Raw genomic sequence first — 17,911 nt, 5'->3', positions numbered from 1 at the left:
TAAATTTTAAAAAATTTTAAATAAAAAAAAATCAGTACATTTTGTATGTATTGTATGGCTGCCTTAGACAGAGATTCTTCTGATGGATCTGGGCAAAAGAAATTGAAAACCTTCTTGGAAAGGATTCACCTTTCTAGATGCCATTAAGAACATATCAACATTAACAGGAGTTTGGAAGAAGTGGATTCCAACCCTCATGGAGGACTTTGAAGGGTTCAAGGCTTCATTGCAGGAAGTACCTGCAGATGTGCAGCAAATAGCAAGAAAATTTGAGTTAGAAGTAGAGCCCGAAGACAGGATTGAATTCCATGATAAAACTGATGACTTGAGGAGTTGCTTTTTATGGATGAGCAAAGAAAGTGGTTTCTTGAGATGGAATCTACTTCTGGTGAAGATCCTGGAAAGATTATTGAAATGACAACAAAGGACTTAGAATATGACATAAACTTAGTTGATAAAGCAGGTTTGAAAGGATCAGCTCCAATTTTTTTTAAATGTTTATCTCTTTATTTTTGAGAGAGAGGGAGAGAGAGAAAGAGAGAGAGAAAGCAGGGGAGGAGCAGAAAGAGAATCTCAAGCAGGCTCCACGCTGTCAGCATGGAGCCAGACATGGGCCTGGAACCCATGAACCTTGAGATTGTGACCTGAGCCGAAATCAAGAGTAGGACGCTTAAATGACTGAGCCACCCAGGCGTCCTGGATCAGCTTCAATTCTGAAAGGAGTTCTACTGTGGGGAAAATGCTAGCAAACAGCATACTACCAAGAAAACCTTTGCTAAAGGAAGAGTTCATCGATGTGGCAAACTTCATTGTGATCTTATTTTAAGAAACTGCCACACTCACTTGCACCTTCAACAACTCACCACCCTTATCAGTCAGCAGCCGTCAACATCAAGGCAAGACTCTCACCAATAAAAAGATGACAGCTCACTGAAAACTCCAATGATGTCTAGCATTTTTCAGCAATAAAGTACTTTTATTTTTTTCTCTTTTTTCTTTAAAAAAATATATTTATTTAAGCAATCTGTACACCCATCATGGGGCTCAAACTCATGACCCCGAGATCAAGAGTCGCATGCCCTTCTGACTGAGCCAGCCAGGTTCAGCAATAAAGTATTGTTTTAACGTTTATTTATACTTATTTTTGAGAGACAGAGAGGCAGTGAGAAAAGGAGACAGAGAATCCCAAGCAGGCTCCACATTGTCAGCACAGAGCCTGATGAGAGGCTCGAGCTCACAAACTGTGAGATCATGACCTGAGCTGAAATCAAGAGCCAGACACTTAACCGACCAAGCCAGCCGGGTGCCCCAGCAATAAAGTATTTTTAAATTATGACATATACATTGGGGTTTTTTTTAGATACAACGCTGCGTCACACTTAACAGGCTACAGTAAAATGCAAAAATAACTTTTATATATACTGGGAAACTAAAAAGTTCATTTGACTCGTTTTATTGCAATATTTGCTTTGCTGCAATATTCACTTTATTGCGATGATCTGGAAATGAACTGCAGTCTCTCCGAGGTATGCCTACAGACCACGGTCCTATGCTGTCTAGTTAATACAAGCATATACAACACAGCAAACCACCATGATTCTAGTAAGTACAAAATAAAAGAATCACCTGGAAATAGAAAATAGAAGAATATGCCACTTTAACTTCTGTTTAATATCTCTCAAGTTCATGAGAGCGTTCTACTGCTTTTGCTAAACTAATTATTATTTCAGTGCTCTGATGACATGTTTAAGGCTCCAATTTATGGCTATAGTTCACTTTGTTAATACCACACAGTAAACTAAAAAAGCCCAAATAAAATGCTTTTGTTTTATCATGTGGAAAACAGCTATACAATGTATACTTTAACAGTGTTTCAGTCGTAAAATAAGCCATTTAACTATGGAATCTTCCTCCGACATTAATCCACATAATAATTATTTTTTGAACACTTTGATGAACATAAAATATTGTGTGCTTAACAAATGATTTTTTTGATCAAAATAAAAAATACTTGCATTAGACAAAAGTAAATATTTATTTACATTAATAACCATCATTTTTAACCACAATATTTAAACTTGTATTCATTTTTTAAAATAAATACAAATTTAGAATTTATGGCCCAAAACAGATATATTTAAATCAACAAAAAGTTACATAAAGTTGTTAAATTATTTGCTCCTAATACATATGAAAACGATACTTTCTGTAACATAATACAACCCAACCATTTGTTTCAAACATCAATTCTTTTAGAAGATATGGCAAGAAAACAGAATCACAAAACATAACAGGGTGCCCTCCTTTCTCCCACTCATTTTCTCTCGTTTCTTGTTCCTTCTCCTCACCCAACCCCACTACAAACAACACTGCCATTCTCTGCAAAGGAAGACACCACTTTTTTCTTTTTACCTGAATGTTTGGATGCTCCCTCTGACTTGACTTCATATTTACTTCATCTAGCATGTATGGCAAATTTCGCTTTGGTGAAACATAAGAAAACACAGGTTAGCAAGTAGGAAAATACAGAGAAGGACATTTTCCTCAGTAGGCAATGATCTCCAATCAGCGCTCTGAAGCTTATCCAACGCTAAATTTTGCTGTACAAAACACAAGGTGGCAGTGTTTCCACTTAAAACTCCAAATGGACGGCAACTCTTAAGTTTTAAATAAATCAAGTATGATGTATTTTGAAATACGAAGACATAACAAAATTTAAAATCTGAATTGTGAAGGGTTTATTTTAACTAAAGTCACCAAGATTTAAAAGGTAGGATTCACGCTAGACCCAAAACTAACATTGCGTTAGAAGGCATCATCAACTATTCCCAAAGGAAAAAATCTAGTATTGAAAATGAAGAAGGAGGGGGACTTACATTAATGTTAAAATGAAATACGGAAACTATTTACTTTTCTAAGCACTGATAAACTACAAAACAAAGGGTGTGGGAAGAAAGAGAGAGACAATCCTCTGACCAGAGCTATACAGAAGTTCTCTAAAATGACTGGGTTCAGGACATGTCGTTTTGTACACTTACCGCTTTGAAACCTTATTCCAGCCTACAGATGTGCTTTCATAAAAACATTAATAAGACAGCGTAAAACCTTTTTTTTTGGCCCCAACTGACCTTTTAATCTACATAATAGTTTAGAAAGCTATGATCTTCCTTTTTGAGAGCTTAAAAAAAAAAAAAAAAACTAATACTTTAATTCTCCAAGGTTTTTTTTTATATTTTGTATTATTTGTCAAGTTTTGTTTCACCAGGTGTTTTAACTACCATTCTAATGAGAGGGGCAAGGTCCCATTAGACAGATATTTCATACCCACGATTTGGTCCAAACTACATTTCTAGCCTCATTCCTTCCAGCAAAGGACTGTTCCTCATGTGAGATCTGACCTGCTTCCTCATTCTACCTTCACCCCCGCCTTCCCTTCAGAGGGCCCTTCATCATCTGACATCTGCTTACCTCGCCCGCCTCTTCTCCTCCTCGGTCAAGGGCATTATCGCTCCTCCACTCTGACCTTCTACTGCCCCGTGGACATGTTCAACATGTTCCTGTATCAGGGGGCTGGCACCTGCCCTTCCCTCTGCCCGTGAGGCTTCTCCTACAGAGCCCTTGTGGCTCCCTTCTCGCTTCCTTCAGACCTCTGCTCAAATGTCACTTCCTGAGAGAGGCCTTTGCTGGCCACGCCATCTAAAATAGCTTCCTGCCCTCTCCTTCTTCATCCCCTAATCCCGTTCCACTTTCCTTCAAAGTGTATGCCAGGATGCTAACTACTAGTATTTGCTTGGTTTTCATTTCTCTCCCTAGGCGGGGAGCAACGCGAGGCAGGGACTTCGCACAGCACTACGATTCCATGGCACTCAGGACAGTGATTGGCATATAGTAGGTGCCTCACAGATGTCTGTTAAGCAAACAACCGAAGAAGTCTTATTTTGACAACTATACTGTGGTCTTCTTGATAACAGGGATTAGCTGTCCCTTAGTTCAGGAACAAATCCTGTTGACAGCAGATATTTTTAAATGTATTCAATAAATAACGGGAATAAGTGAGTTTTACTGTTCCTAGCAGAATATTAACTCCATGCATTCACTTAGATAACTCCTAGAGCACTAAACAGAATACCATTCCCACATTAATATTTGACAATTCTTTATCTTAACTATCTCTGTAATTCAGAAATCACTTTGGTCTGATCCCATGTAAGATGGCTGATACAGACATAACAGGGTACAGTTTGTTTTTTCACTCCACTCCCACTTAGGTTGCGTGAGGAATGGAAGAGAAGGGTGAAATGGCTGCTCCAGATGGAAAGGTAAAGTGACGGCAGGCGTGACCCATGCATGAAGTATGACTTAATTCTGATGGGTGGAAAAGGAGAACATGCGTTAATGTAGCTTTCGGATTCTGGTGAGAGGAAGAGAAACGATGTTCAGAGAGAATGATGATCAGGACTTCTCAGAGGGTACCTGAGGCCTCTCTCCGGGGTGCGCAAGTGCTCAGGCTCCTCTCACTAGAGAAAAGCTGAAAGCCTGGAAGGGAACAGCCAACAGAAAAGGACAGCTGCCTACGCTAGCTTTGAGCAAGTCGGTGACCGCGCAATACGCCAGCCCCCTTACTCTAACCTAAAGAGATCAGGGGAAAACAGGAAGACATCTACTGAGACGGGGACACAAAACCAGGGTGACACGGTGTTTTGATAACAAGTTAGTACAAAGTATGAATTATCTCATGCATTGTATTTCAAAGTCCTCGTTAAATACCGATAAGGCGAAAACAAAAAGCGCAAAAAAGCAGAATAGTAACAGTGGTATTGAAATCACAATATATAATTAGTTTTCATTTCTTACTGCATTAGAAGAATTTCCCGAAACAGTAAACATTTCGCTCTCTTATTAAGGGAGAGTAGAGGAAACTGTTAATGCTCTACCAGGCTAAAACTCATCATTTAAGAATCTCCACAAGGTACAATATCTCATATTTGAAAGGGCTGGAGGCTCAAGGCTGGCAATCAGGAGGTGATTTATTTCCCACTGGATATATTCACTGTATGACTGTATCACTGTAATTGAGATTCACTGTCTCAAGCGGAGTGATTGTATCAAAGCCTCAGGATCTGAATATCTGGGTTCTACAGGGGCATGATTAACTGAGGAGAGAGAATAGCATGCACTTAAACTCAAAACAGTTATGTATAATCACTAACCTGTAAACACTTTACTGAAATTGAACAATATATATAATTTAAAAAAAAATAAAATGAAGACCTACCTGTTGTAAAGATGGTCCTTTCTTCCAAAGTTCTCTTCCTGAAGATTTAAAGAGAGAGAGAGGAGAAAGGAATAGTAAAATGGCAGGTTAACTTGGATAGATTACAGACTATGGATTCCCTAACACACAACTGAGTCATTAAAGAAATCAGTTTTAAAGTTTCCTCTAAAGCTTGCTACTTCACAGGTAAAGTGACAGGGACCTATTTTTTACCTGCATTTTTTTTTTTTTTTTTTTTTTTTTTTTGCTATGACTATGTCCAGGTAGATAATATTCAATGCTAGGAAGTGGAGGCAATTGCAAAATACGAAATTTTAAACACTTTTAAATTGGAAGGTAATTTGTCAATATATATCAAAAGCTTAGAGAAATGTGTATATCCTGAGACCCATGATTCAATTTCTAGGAACTGATCCTAAGACTTATAAAAATATGCTAAAACATTTATGCATAATGACAGTCACTGAATTGTTACGCATATTAGCAAAAACTATAAACTTAAATGACACATACAGAAAATTGCTTAATTAAATTAAACTTAAATATATGGAATTTTAGAGGCACCTGGGTGGCTCAGTCGGTTAGGCATTCGACTTCAGCTCAGGTCATGATCTCATGGTTCATGAGTTCAAGCCCTGCGTCGGGCTCTGTGCTGACAGCTCAGAGCCTGGAGCCTGCTTTGGATTCTATGTCTCCCTCTCTCTCTTTGCCCCTTCCTCACTCATGCTCTGTCTGTCTCTCTCAAAAAAAAAATAAATATTAAAGAACATATGTGGAATTTTATGCATTAATAAAAACCACAATATAGACAAAATGTTTATCTAGGAGGGCAAACTCTTCAACATTTATTACACAAAAAACAACCTGCAGCTCACTGTAAGTGAGCTTAATTTTACGCATGGGCAAAAGACTGAAAGGCTATTCCTCAAAATAGTAATAAGGAGTCTTCAATGGTAGGATGAGTAATTAATTCTACTTGTTGTGCTTTTCTGTATTTCCCAATTTCTCTTTCATAAAGATAGAGAAATACTTGGTACAGGAATCTGATAAATATTGGTTGAATATTTTATATACATGTTTAAACAAGGATTCTTTCTTTAAAACTTTTTAAGTAGAAAAGGTCAGCGCTACAGCCCTCCTCATCAAAAAAAATACGTATATACTAGTAAAACGCACTTGATGTGGCTCTGTCTCCTCACTGAACTTACTCCACAGAACGGGGTTTACTCAATCAACTGGCCAATATATGCCCCAAACACACTGCTCCAAACACGTGACTGCTAAAATCAAATACGCAAAGCTGCGGAACAGAGGGAGACAGACCAATGACGTGCATCATGAAGCAAGGTTTTGCTTCTTACAAACCGTGGCTCCACCATCTAAATCTTTCAAGGCTGCTCTTTATTAAGCTAGACATTTCTCGTTACTTTGCTACCTACCTTTGTTGGTATTTTCCGATGCGGTCTTCAGTAAACTTAGGATGTCCAGGTTGTCACCAATTCTTGCATAGTAAGAGCTGTCATGGCCCAGGGCATCCAGCAAGCTTACATCAGCACCATTTTTGATTAAGACTTCCACAGCATCTTTACAACCATACTCACAACCTAGCATGAGAGCAGTTCTAAAAGAGAAGACAAGAGGCACAAAAGACCTTGAGAGAGATCCAAGAAGATATTTCAGAAACCTTCCAGGGGCTCCCTTCTTAAAGAATAAGTATTACTTATTAGGGGCGCTTGGGTGGTTCAGTCGGTTAAGCGTCCGACTCTTGGTTTCGGCTCAGGTTATATCCCACGGTTCATGAGTTTGAGTCCCGCATCAGGCTCTGCAATGACAGTGCAGAGCCTGCTCGGGATTCTCTCTCTCTTTCTCTCTCTCTCTCTCTCTCTCTCTCTCTCTCTCTCAATCTCTCTCTCTCCCGCTCCCCCCCCCCGCCTTTCAAAAAAATAAAGGAACTTAAAAAAAAAAAAAGAATAGGTATTACTTTAAAAAGTCATACTTGTTATACATACCGATTTTATTTCATAGATTTAGCTTCTATTTTAACTTCATCACATTTACAAAAACATTTGCTGTGTGTCTTAGTTTGCAGAACTGAAAACCTCACATCACCACACATACATTTGTTGCTGCTGCTGCCGAACTCACCGCAAAATCTTCCAAAACAGATACTGTCACCCATCCATTCAAAACCCACAGCTATAAACCCACGCTATGCGAGTCCCTTCATGAACTGAACCTTGTATCATGCAAACCTCTTCACAGCGTCCCTTCTACTCCAAAACAAGAATCAGATTCCCGTTCTGATTTCTCTCCTTGGAAGAGCTTGCCTTCTCCTAACCGGGGACCTTCGCATCCTCACAGTTAATTTCAAAACCTGCCTCCTCTATAAACCTTCCTCAACTATCCCCATTATCATGGACCACCTTAATAGGATCATTAGCACCGAAAACCTTTGCAAATAGTAATAATGTAATTACACAACTGAATCATCATGGAGATGTGGAAGGACGCTGGAAATTATTTTGTCCCATTCCTAGTTTTACTGCTGAGGAAACTAAAACATAACGAAATGGAGTGACTTATCCTATGTCTAACACTGTCTTTGACTTTGAACGTTGGATTTTGTAAGGAAATGGGACTCTTGCCTTAATCTATGTATACTCTGTTTCTCTTCTCACTCCCCAGTAGTTGCTGGAATACAATTTTATATCCACCAGGCACCAACAAAGTTTTTTTTTTTTTAATTAGGGAAAAAAAATGTTATAGATAAGACAGGAAAATAAAGAAATACAGAGTATCAGAAACTAAGATTTTAATTTATTTTTAAAGCCATCTGCTACCTAGCCTATTTAATACACATTGCCCTACCTTACTCTGTGTGTGTGTGTGTGTGTGTGTGTGTGTGTGTGTGTGTGTGTGTGAGAGAGAGAGAGAGAGAGAGAGAGAGAGAGACAGAGACAGAGACATTCAAGTGCTTGGGAAAATATAAGATTAAAAAATAATAATAACATGGATCAACCAGATCATCCCTCTCTGATCCTAAACTTTATTTTTAAACCAAGTGTTCTTAGTCATGCTTAGAACCAGATTATAGTATCTGCAAAAACAAAGTAATGCAAAAAAGCCACTTCCTTAATAATCACATTAATGATTTAATTGCTTAAGAATTTCCTCCTTTGAGAGGTCTGAACAATACAAACAAGTAGAACTATAAAATCTGACATCTAAAGACTATTTTATTATACTTATCTGCCTCTAGTGAAATACAAAAAACAGGATACATGTTTAGAGGAATAAAACTAAGTCAAACGAAAGCAAAAATTTTACCAGTCATCATTTACAAAACGCCAAAAATTTGTTATAAATTATTGTAATGCTTCAACTAGGGGATGGGATGCATTTCAGATACTTCGTTGTCGGAAGCGTGACCATGAACATGAGAATTAATGCAGTGCCACCACACACTAGACCTACAGGAGGGGAAATGGAGAATTACAGACAGAAAGGGAATTACAGACAGAATTACAGACAGAAATGACATTGGACACAGAAGCAAAAATAAATGCAGGGAGCCTCAGGGTACAGAAAGGAACTCGGTTTCAGAGAAGGAGACAGCACTATGCCCAGGCGGGGTAAGGAGAGGGAGCACGTTGGGGAAGTCTATAGAGAAAAACGGCAAGCTCCAGGACACCCAAGAACCTTTGCTCTCAAAAGATTCACTAACGAAGAAGCAGACTGTAGATGTAATTTTTTATTCCTCTCCCCCATATCTTATTTGAGCACATTTCTCATTGAAAATTGTTTTAAAACTTTTTTTTTTTTTTGGTTCGGTCTTACATATTAATCCTTTATTATTTTTTTTTGATGGTGCATCATTAATTTTTTTTAATGTTTGTTTGTTTATTTATTTTAAACCTAATTTATTGTCAAGTTGGCTAACAGAAGCCCCTCTGGAAAACAGTGTGGTGGTTCCTCAAAAAATTAAAAACAGAACTACCCTACAACCCAGCAATAGCACTACTGGGAATTTATCCAAAGGATACAGGAGTGCTGACGCATAGGGGCAGATGTACCCCAATGTTTACAGCAGCACTTTCAACAATAGTCAAATTATGGAAAGAGCCTAAATGTCCATCTACTGACAGATGGATACAGAAGATGTGGTTTATATATACAATGGAATACTACTTGGCAATGAGAAAGAATGAAGTCCTGCCATTTGCAGCAACGTGGATGGAACCAGAGGGTATGATGCTAAGTGAAATAAGTCAGTCAGAGAAAGATATGTTTTCACTCGTATATAGTACTTGAGAAACTTAAGAAGACTTTAAAATAGGGGCGGTGCTTGGTGGCTCAGTCAGTTAAGCAACTGACTCTTGATTTCGGCTCAGGTCATGATCTTGCAGTTTGTGGTATCGAGCCCCTCATCAGGCTCCATGCTGACAGTGCAGAGCCTGCTTGGGATTCTCTTTCTCTCCCTCTTTCTCTACCCCACCCCTGCTCTCTCTCTCTCTCTCTCTCTCTCTCTCAAAGTAAATAAATAAATAAATAATAAAAATTCTTAAAAAAAATAAAGTAAAAATAAAATCAATAAGTGGGACATGATTCCTCTGTCTTCAGTTTTCTGACCTGAACACAGGCTCCAATCACTGCTTGTATTCCACATTTACCCTGTCATCTTCCCCTATTTCCCTCTCCTTCCTTCATTAGACTCTGGGGGAAAAAAGAGGGAAAAAAAAAAAGAAGTGGGTGCTAATTCCAAGGAAGGGGAGATCTAAGGGGGAGTGGAAAGGCCAAGGCACAGCAGCAGAGTTTCAGAGTCGCTGCAAATCCAGCTGGAGTCTGCAGAGCTGTGATAAAAGGGTTACCTGTTTTGTTTGTCTCTGGAATTAATATCCGCCCCTTTATCTATCAGCATTTGACAAATTGTTGGCCTACACATCTGAGTGGCCAGAACCAGTGGTGTCCGCCCATCCTAAGCAACAAGAAAAATAAAACAGCATCAGGACAACAAATCTCCCAAAGCATAAAAGGCAGAATACTTGGATTGAAATGAGAATATAAACTGACTTACTACATCTTTGGCATTCACTGAGGCCCCGTGGTCACAAAGCAGCTGAATGCTAGAGGGACAGTCGGCCATGGCTTTGAGGAACAGAGGAAAATGATAAATGGTGAACATCTGGTGGTAAGACACATGGTGCTTTGCTACGTCCATAAAAGGCGTAAGTTCTTCCATTTCTAAACTACCGAGCTTCACGTCAGCTGCTCTCAGTTTAGTACAAGTACCCATTTTCTCTCTGAAAATGGATTAGACAAGATCATTTCATAAATGTTGTATAATGTATTGGGACTAAGGAATATTGTCACCCTTGCAGAAGACAATATGCTGCTACCCTACAGGTAAACATGGGAAATAAAAATAAATTTTCTACTTAGAATGTATTCTTAAATGTGGCTTAATCCTTGAAGGGTGAGCTCAATTATTTTTTCAATGAATCATATTCAGTTGTTTATAGAAGAGTCACAGTAAATAAGGTTTGACTCATAATTCATATTTCCTTTTAAAAGCAGAGACTGCAGGGGCGCCTGGGTGGCTCAGTCGGTTAAGTGGCCGACTTCAGCTCAGGTCACGATCTCGCGGTCCGTGAGTTCGAGCCCCGCGTCGGGCTCTGGGCTGATGGCTCAGAACCTGGAGCCTGCTTCCGATTCTGTGTCTCCCTCTCTCTCTGCCCCTCCCCCATTCATGCTCTGTCTCTCTCTGTCTCAAAAATAAATAAAATGTTAAAAAAAAAATTTAAAAAAAAAAAAAAAAAGCAGAGACTGCAACGTCTGCCTTTAATGATGCAAAGCAGAGTCACTTTCCTAAAAATTCTATTACAAAACCACACACTGCTTCTCCTCTGACCAACACTGGAGTACATTATTTGTATTAGAAAAAAAATTATTGTTAACTTCATAAAAATAGGATTGTGTTTCAACTCCTCATGAGTTTTTATTAAAAGTTTTTATATTATTATTAACAAATACTCCCCATGAGTATTTATTAGGAGTCAAGACTAGACTATTACCCACAAAAAGTACAAAGTCAGCATTCTTGTGTGTGTGTATGTATGTGTGTGTGTTAAATTAAACAGAATAAAACCAAATATAAGAAAATCAAGTAAATTTCATTTCTGCTGTCTTTAATCCAGCAAGCCTTTTATATAAAATACAAAATCAGTCTTAAAAAAAAGAGATAAATTGAAGCTGAATACATTAACTCAGGAATTATAAAATTAACAACCATTCGGGCCCAATTAAAAGTAAGAATGAAAAAGTGTAAAAAGCATAGCAAAGTCCAGAATTACAATATGGTGAACCAGGAAAGTCAGTACTAAAGGTGCTATGGTGGAGAGTGGCAGCTGTTCATCAAACTGTGGTCACCCTTTCTTCCATGGTGATAAAGTCATGCTGGGAGCACGGGAGCTCACCTGGAGACCACAGTTCCCAGAGTTCTTTGCATGCGGGCATGACCACGTGCATTAGATCTCACCGGCGGAATGTGACAGGAGTGACGTGTGCTACTTTCTGGCTCTAGGGCTTAAAAGTGTGGTTTGTACATTCCTCCGTGATCTTTCCCCTTCCTGTTAGCAGGAAAACACAAGTGCCTGCTATCAGCTTCAGCCTTATAGATGAGGACAACACCCTAGGCAACAGCAGAACTGCAAAGTGGAAGACATCTGGGTCCCTGAATGACCATATGGTACAGAGGCACAAGCCAATCTGAACACCAGGACTATGACACGAGAGAAAGCAATTGCTAGGTTGTCGGTTTTTTTAAGCCACTGTTATGTTATGGTGCCTTTGTCACAGCAGCCTAGTCTTAGCCCTAACTAAGACAAAAACTGCTATCAGGAGTTAGGTGCTATTACAACAAATACCTAAACGACATGGCACTGGCTTAGTGGCTGGACACTAGGTGGCGAATAAACATATTTCAGGCTAGAGGTCTTGTGATTTTTCTCATGCTGTGGCAAAACATTTGAAAGAGCTATCATCCATGATAGAAGCATATCGGCTAGGGAGCCTTTCCAGGTGACTACAGAAGGGGTACCGTGTGTCTATGGAGCCCTTCTAAGTGAAGCAATAGAAAAGAGCCAAAATTTTGGTGCGTGTTGGCAGCTGCTTACTACTTTTGGTGAGGTATTTACAAGAAAGAGATGAGGTCAAGCAAGACTCAGCCGGTTTATGAACAGAGATGAAAGGGAATAGAGAGCATCTAGATAGCTGGGACCTCAGAGATGTGGGGAAGCCAACTGTTTATATCAAACAGCAAGATATAAACTATTGTTGGTCACAGATTTTCTCAAGGACTTCCCAATAAGGAGAAAAGAAAAAAAAATCTAGTCTTGGAATAAACAACATCTTAAGGATACTATAATCCCATTCAAGAGTATGATTTCAGATGGCTTTAAGGTGGCAGCCATTAAATGAGGCAGGGAATCGTGAGCCTACAAATAAGGACAAGAAATAAAGGAGGCTTAAGAACTTTATGTCCAGAAAACAACTTCGAAGACAGATGTATGGAAGTAGCTGGTGATGAATAAACCAGAAAGTCCACCAAGGCTTTATAGGAACCGTACTACGCAAGGTCCCAGAAGCCCAGTCTGCTAACATTCATGATTGTTCTAGCCCTTAAGCTGCCTCTACAGAGGACATGTTCTCTGCCGTGCAATTTATCTGTGACCCTAGAGAATAATGGACAAGGAAGAACCTCCCAGAAGGCGGAGCTAGGGCCTGTAGAGAACAATGGATAAGACATTTCTCCTCAAGACCAAAAACCACATAGGCATCACTGAGGCTCAACTGACAACATATGTGAAAATGCTTTGCAAGTACCACCATCTTATACAAAAATAAAAGAAAAAAAAATCATTGCGTAAAAAAATTAAACTATCCTAAAGCACATAAAATGTTTTTAAAAACTAAAAAAAAGGGGCACCTGGGTGGCTCAGTCGGTTGAACGTCTGACTTGGGCCCAGGTCATAATCCCACGCTTCGTGGGTTCTGGCCCCACGTAGGGCTCCGTACTGACAGGCTCGGAGCCCAGAGCCTGCTTCGGATTCTGTGTCTCCCTCTCTCCCTTCCCCTCCCCCGCTCACACTCTGTCTCCCAAAATAAATAAACGTTTAAAAAACTATTTAAAAAACTAAAAGATACCAAAGTTTGAAGGAAATTTGCAGTTTATTGCATTTTTCATTCAGACCACTTTCCTCTACTGCAGATATTCCATAAACATGAAGAGAGAAGGTAGCTATTTTTCTTTCCTTTGGCCTTCCAACAAAATGTAGGAATGTCAGACTTAAGAGTCAGGCCAGAGGTCAGACTGTTGAACATTCCAAAAATACTTTCGTACTTAACCTTTGCCTTGAAGACACCTAAAGAATAATGCAGATAAACTGAGATCCGTAAGTATGCATAATAAACTCTGTGAAATTACTAGTACAAATCTTTTTAAAAAAAACAGCACATTACAGAAACATGAAAATCAGCACTGAGACCTAAACCAACAGATATCACCACCATTAATTAAGAAATTACTACATGCCAGGCACTATTTATGATTTAATTAAAACCACTTACTGGTAGTATTAACTTCATTTTGCAGATGAGAAAAATGATGCTCAGACATGCTAATTAGGTAAAAGTAGTTTTTAAGAAAAGGAAAAGTCATCTTCCCATTTCTCCTACCAGTTCCCCTGCTCCTCTCGTCACACACACACACACACACACACACACACACACACACACACGGTGCCTGGAGCTCCTTGACAGCAGATCATGGTTTATTTACCTTTGGACTTTGGATATCTAGCAAACTAGCCTGGAAACGTTGGCTGAATCTTTTTAAGCTGTACAATCAAATAAATTTCACATCTGCATAAACAAAAACTTCGTAATGTTGTTTCTCCGCGAATTATACAAACGTATACGTTAAAACTTTGAAATTAATTTAAACACCTAGCCGTTTCAACAAATAATTGCTTCTGTCCAAGCGCAACCTTCGCTCACCTGCGTCATGAAGCGCGGTTCTCCCCTGAAGGTCTACATGCTCAGTGGGACAATTGTACTGTTAAAACACAGAAACTCAGTCATCTGGGAGGGTTTTACTTTACAGTTAAATATCTAGACTCAAATGAACAGCTGTTATTTAATCTTAAAATATTCCATTTATCAAAAAAAAACTAAACGTCTACTAGACAAGCCACTAAATATTTTGACATGAAACAAATAACATCATACTGTAAAGTTGAGTTTTTCACCAAACAGGAAAACATATGGTACATTATAATAGCATGGGATGCAGAGACTGTTATTGTTTGGGTGTTTTTCTCACCAAGAGTTAAAATTTGAACTGAATCAGGAAAAACAAAGGAGGTCTGCTGTGAAACTTCGTGGCAACAACGTTTATGGAAATGTATGGTGGGACCCTTTCCCACTAGTTCAAGGAATTCTGTGACTGCTTGACTACAAGTTTAACTAAAGGCATTCATATCATATAGTCTAAGTGCCTGATGTTTATATAGAAACATATAGAGCCTATGTCGTATCACTTTATGTCACAGCCTAGACAACAGAAAACTCCAGTCTCCAGCTAATGTCAACAGGAAGGTCAAGCCTTTGTTATTTATTTTTAATACACCGAGTTATGCGATTCACTTCCCTCAGAGTTTCTGCTCTTTATTGTTCACGTTCTTTCACAAACGATGGGAAAGATATTACGTAAGTCAAAATTAGCCCACTATTTTCTTTGATCTCAAATTCCAAAAACACATTGAAGACACGTCTATTATTTGTAGTCAAAATAATAAAGCTGAAGTATTAACCACTTTTACTACCTGTAGAAGTTTTTGTAGACACAACGCATGCCCATACTTTGCAGCCAGGTGAAGAGCATTTCTTCCTAGAAAAGAAAGAATTAAAGACATCCACGAAGGGTTATTTCCTTCACGCGTGAATTTTCCAAAGAAATGGGACTCATTTTTCCAACGTTAGTTGACAGGACACTGAACTTATCAGCACGCTTTCACTCAGGTCGATATTTTAAGAAGAGACAATATACACACCAACACCATGAAGGGGGGAAGAAAAATTAAACATATAAATCCATAAAGAGCAAGAACTTGGCCATAGTCATCACTGTATCTCCAATATCCACAGTAGTGCCTGAGACAGAGTAAGTAAGTTAAGTCGGCACAGGAAAGAAGGGAGGGAGGGAGAGAAAGAGAAAGAGAAAAAGAGAATGGGGACAGGAGAGTGAGAAACATACCTAGATTTCTCATAATAATTCCAAACAGGCAGTGTAGACACTAAAGTGCAAGAAGTTAAGAGACCTAAATCAAAGAAACTAATTTTCGACTAAAATTCAAAGTTCATTAGGACTGTGGCTCTGAAAATAATGTGAAAATAATGTCTCTCAAATATAATGTGTATTAAATGTGAAAATTTAGGGGTGCCTCGGTGGCTCAGTTGGTTAAGTGTCCGACTGGTGATCTCAGGTCATGATCTCGCGGTTTGGGAGATCAAGCCCCACATCGGGCTCTGCGCTAACAGCGTGGAGCCTGCTTGGGATTCTCTCTCTCTCACTCTCTCTGCCCCTCCTGCTCTCTCTCCTTCTCTCTCTCAGATACACAATTTTTTTTATTAAATGTGCAATTTTAAAGGAAATTATCATCTGAAAGATTAACTCTGAATACTGATCCAGAACAAATTAGCAGTGAGTCCGGGTCTTTAAACAGGTACAGGTACAACACACTCATCCACACCTAAACATCCTCGAATTACAAATAAGACAGATGTGATGATTTCAAATTTCAATTTGTTACTGTTCATGGACAAGCTTCCTAGAGCTTTTACACTGCGAAAATTGACAAGAAAAACTGTCACATTTACATGGCAAGTAAGAGAGAGTATGGAGTGGGACAGTGGGGGAAGGCACAGTGGTGACAGTCCCTGGTACTCAACAAACTGCCATAGAAACTTGATCAGATAAAAATGTCAGGTAGGTATTTCCTTAGCCAAATCCAAATCCAGCCACTTGAGAGGGCAGAGTAAACAAATTAAGGAAACATCAAAATCTAAAGCACAACACTATGAATTACACCCAACACGATGAATTACACTATGAATGCCTACCTGGTAAGACCTGGGTCACAAATACCTCAAAACCCAAACCACACTAACTTGAAATCTGGCTATCTTTCACCTACGTTTGTACTGGTAACAAATCAAGGAGTTAAGATAAAATACATACCACTTTGGAATTGAATTGTTATCCAATATCCACATCTGGACTACAACTGACAATGTGACAGCAAACGAGAAAAGGTCCTTACCCTGTGGACTGGACAACTCGATGGAGAAAAATACTAAACCAAAGTAAAAAAAGTATAACTGGACAACAGCAAAAACAAAAGACAAAGAGTTGAAGCAGAGTAGGCTGGAATGCTGCACATGAGATGATGTCTGCTGAGCCTGGGAAAGCATCTGAACCTATCTTCTCTGAAGGCGGGAGGGCAAATGTCACTAGATCGGCCACTAGGCAAAAATACCCAGAGCGGAAAGAACACAGACAATACATAAGAAAGATGCTTGTTTGAATGAGAATCAGCACAATATCTAAATAAAGTCTAAAGAGTTCTAAAGAGATACACGGTTAGTCTGAAATTTCTAAAGCTAAATATTCCTCCACACCAATGGAATGCTTTTGTAAATAATTAACATATTCTTCTGTTCGTTCAGAGGTGGCAGATAGAGTTTGTTCTTCGATTTAGAAGCTGACACATCTTTAGATCTTCCTCACTAACTCACTGAGATCTCTCTATCCCTCTGCCTCCCTTCCATTTCTAAACACGATGCTGGTTTAACTGTAACGTATTTGTCTATACACGGAACCACAGTATAAAATATGAAAGTTGTTAAGGAAATTCTCTGTTCTAGGTCACCTCCTATATTTATTGAATAACAAAAGTAGAACTGCAGAGAAATAAGCTGTCGAGAGAACGGAGAGCGGTCATCCTGAGAAAACCAGCGTGTGCATCGAAGAAAGACAATGGCTATCTTCACATGCTTAAAGGTCTATCCTGTGATGTGCAGACAAACTTAGGCTGTATGAGTTTGAAAGACAGACATGGGTACGACTACATGTAAGCAGAAGGCACTGAAAGAACCAGACTTCAAACTGTCTACAAAAAATTTTTTTTTCTCAATGTAGCTAACCAAATACAGCACAGGCTTCCTTGCATGGCATAATGGTGAAAAGCACAGACTCCGGTCACAGCTCATCCACTGAAGGACCCTGGGCAAGTCAGTGAATGGCTCAGTGCCTCACAGCCTCCCTGGGACGGTGTGAGGACAGAATGAGCTGGCACGTGTTCGTGTGCTCAGCAGAGTAGCGGGTGATGTGAGTGGCAGCTCTCCTTGTTATGATCATTAGCGGTAACGCTGTCGTTGTCATGAGGCCGTTAGTTCCCCGTCACGAGAGATGTTCAACCCAACGCTGAACCACCGCATGACAGCAAGAATTCATATACTCGAGGCTACGGGAGTAGAATCTAAATGGCCCCTAAAGGTCCCTCAAAACCTGAAATTTTA

General features: G+C 39.2%; 1 protein-coding gene across 2 annotated transcripts in view; it reads right to left on the bottom strand.

Annotated features, from left to right (window-relative positions):
• The window catches only part of UACA (uveal autoantigen with coiled-coil domains and ankyrin repeats), a 94,100-nt gene that overhangs the window by 21,026 nt on the left and 55,163 nt on the right, over positions 1–17,911 (bottom strand). For both annotated transcript variants that reach the window (XM_042941535.1, XM_042941536.1), the window contains exons 4-10: positions 15,157–15,221; positions 14,330–14,387; positions 10,350–10,420; positions 10,144–10,250; positions 6,715–6,896; positions 5,276–5,313; positions 2,413–2,481 (exon numbers count right to left, since the gene is read on the bottom strand). In XM_042941535.1, the coding sequence (XP_042797469.1) occupies positions 2,413–2,481; positions 5,276–5,313; positions 6,715–6,896; positions 10,144–10,250; positions 10,350–10,420; positions 14,330–14,387; positions 15,157–15,221 (590 nt within the window). The remainder of the gene's footprint in view (positions 1–2,412; positions 2,482–5,275; positions 5,314–6,714; positions 6,897–10,143; positions 10,251–10,349; positions 10,421–14,329; positions 14,388–15,156; positions 15,222–17,911) is intronic.

Source organism: Panthera leo, chromosome B3 (genome assembly GCF_018350215.1).
Source record: "Panthera leo isolate Ple1 chromosome B3, P.leo_Ple1_pat1.1, whole genome shotgun sequence".
Classification (NCBI taxonomy): Eukaryota; Metazoa; Chordata; class Mammalia; order Carnivora; family Felidae; genus Panthera; species Panthera leo.
The sequence above is the reverse complement of the archived record's forward strand: the minus strand, read 5'-3'. Positions and strand labels throughout refer to the sequence as shown.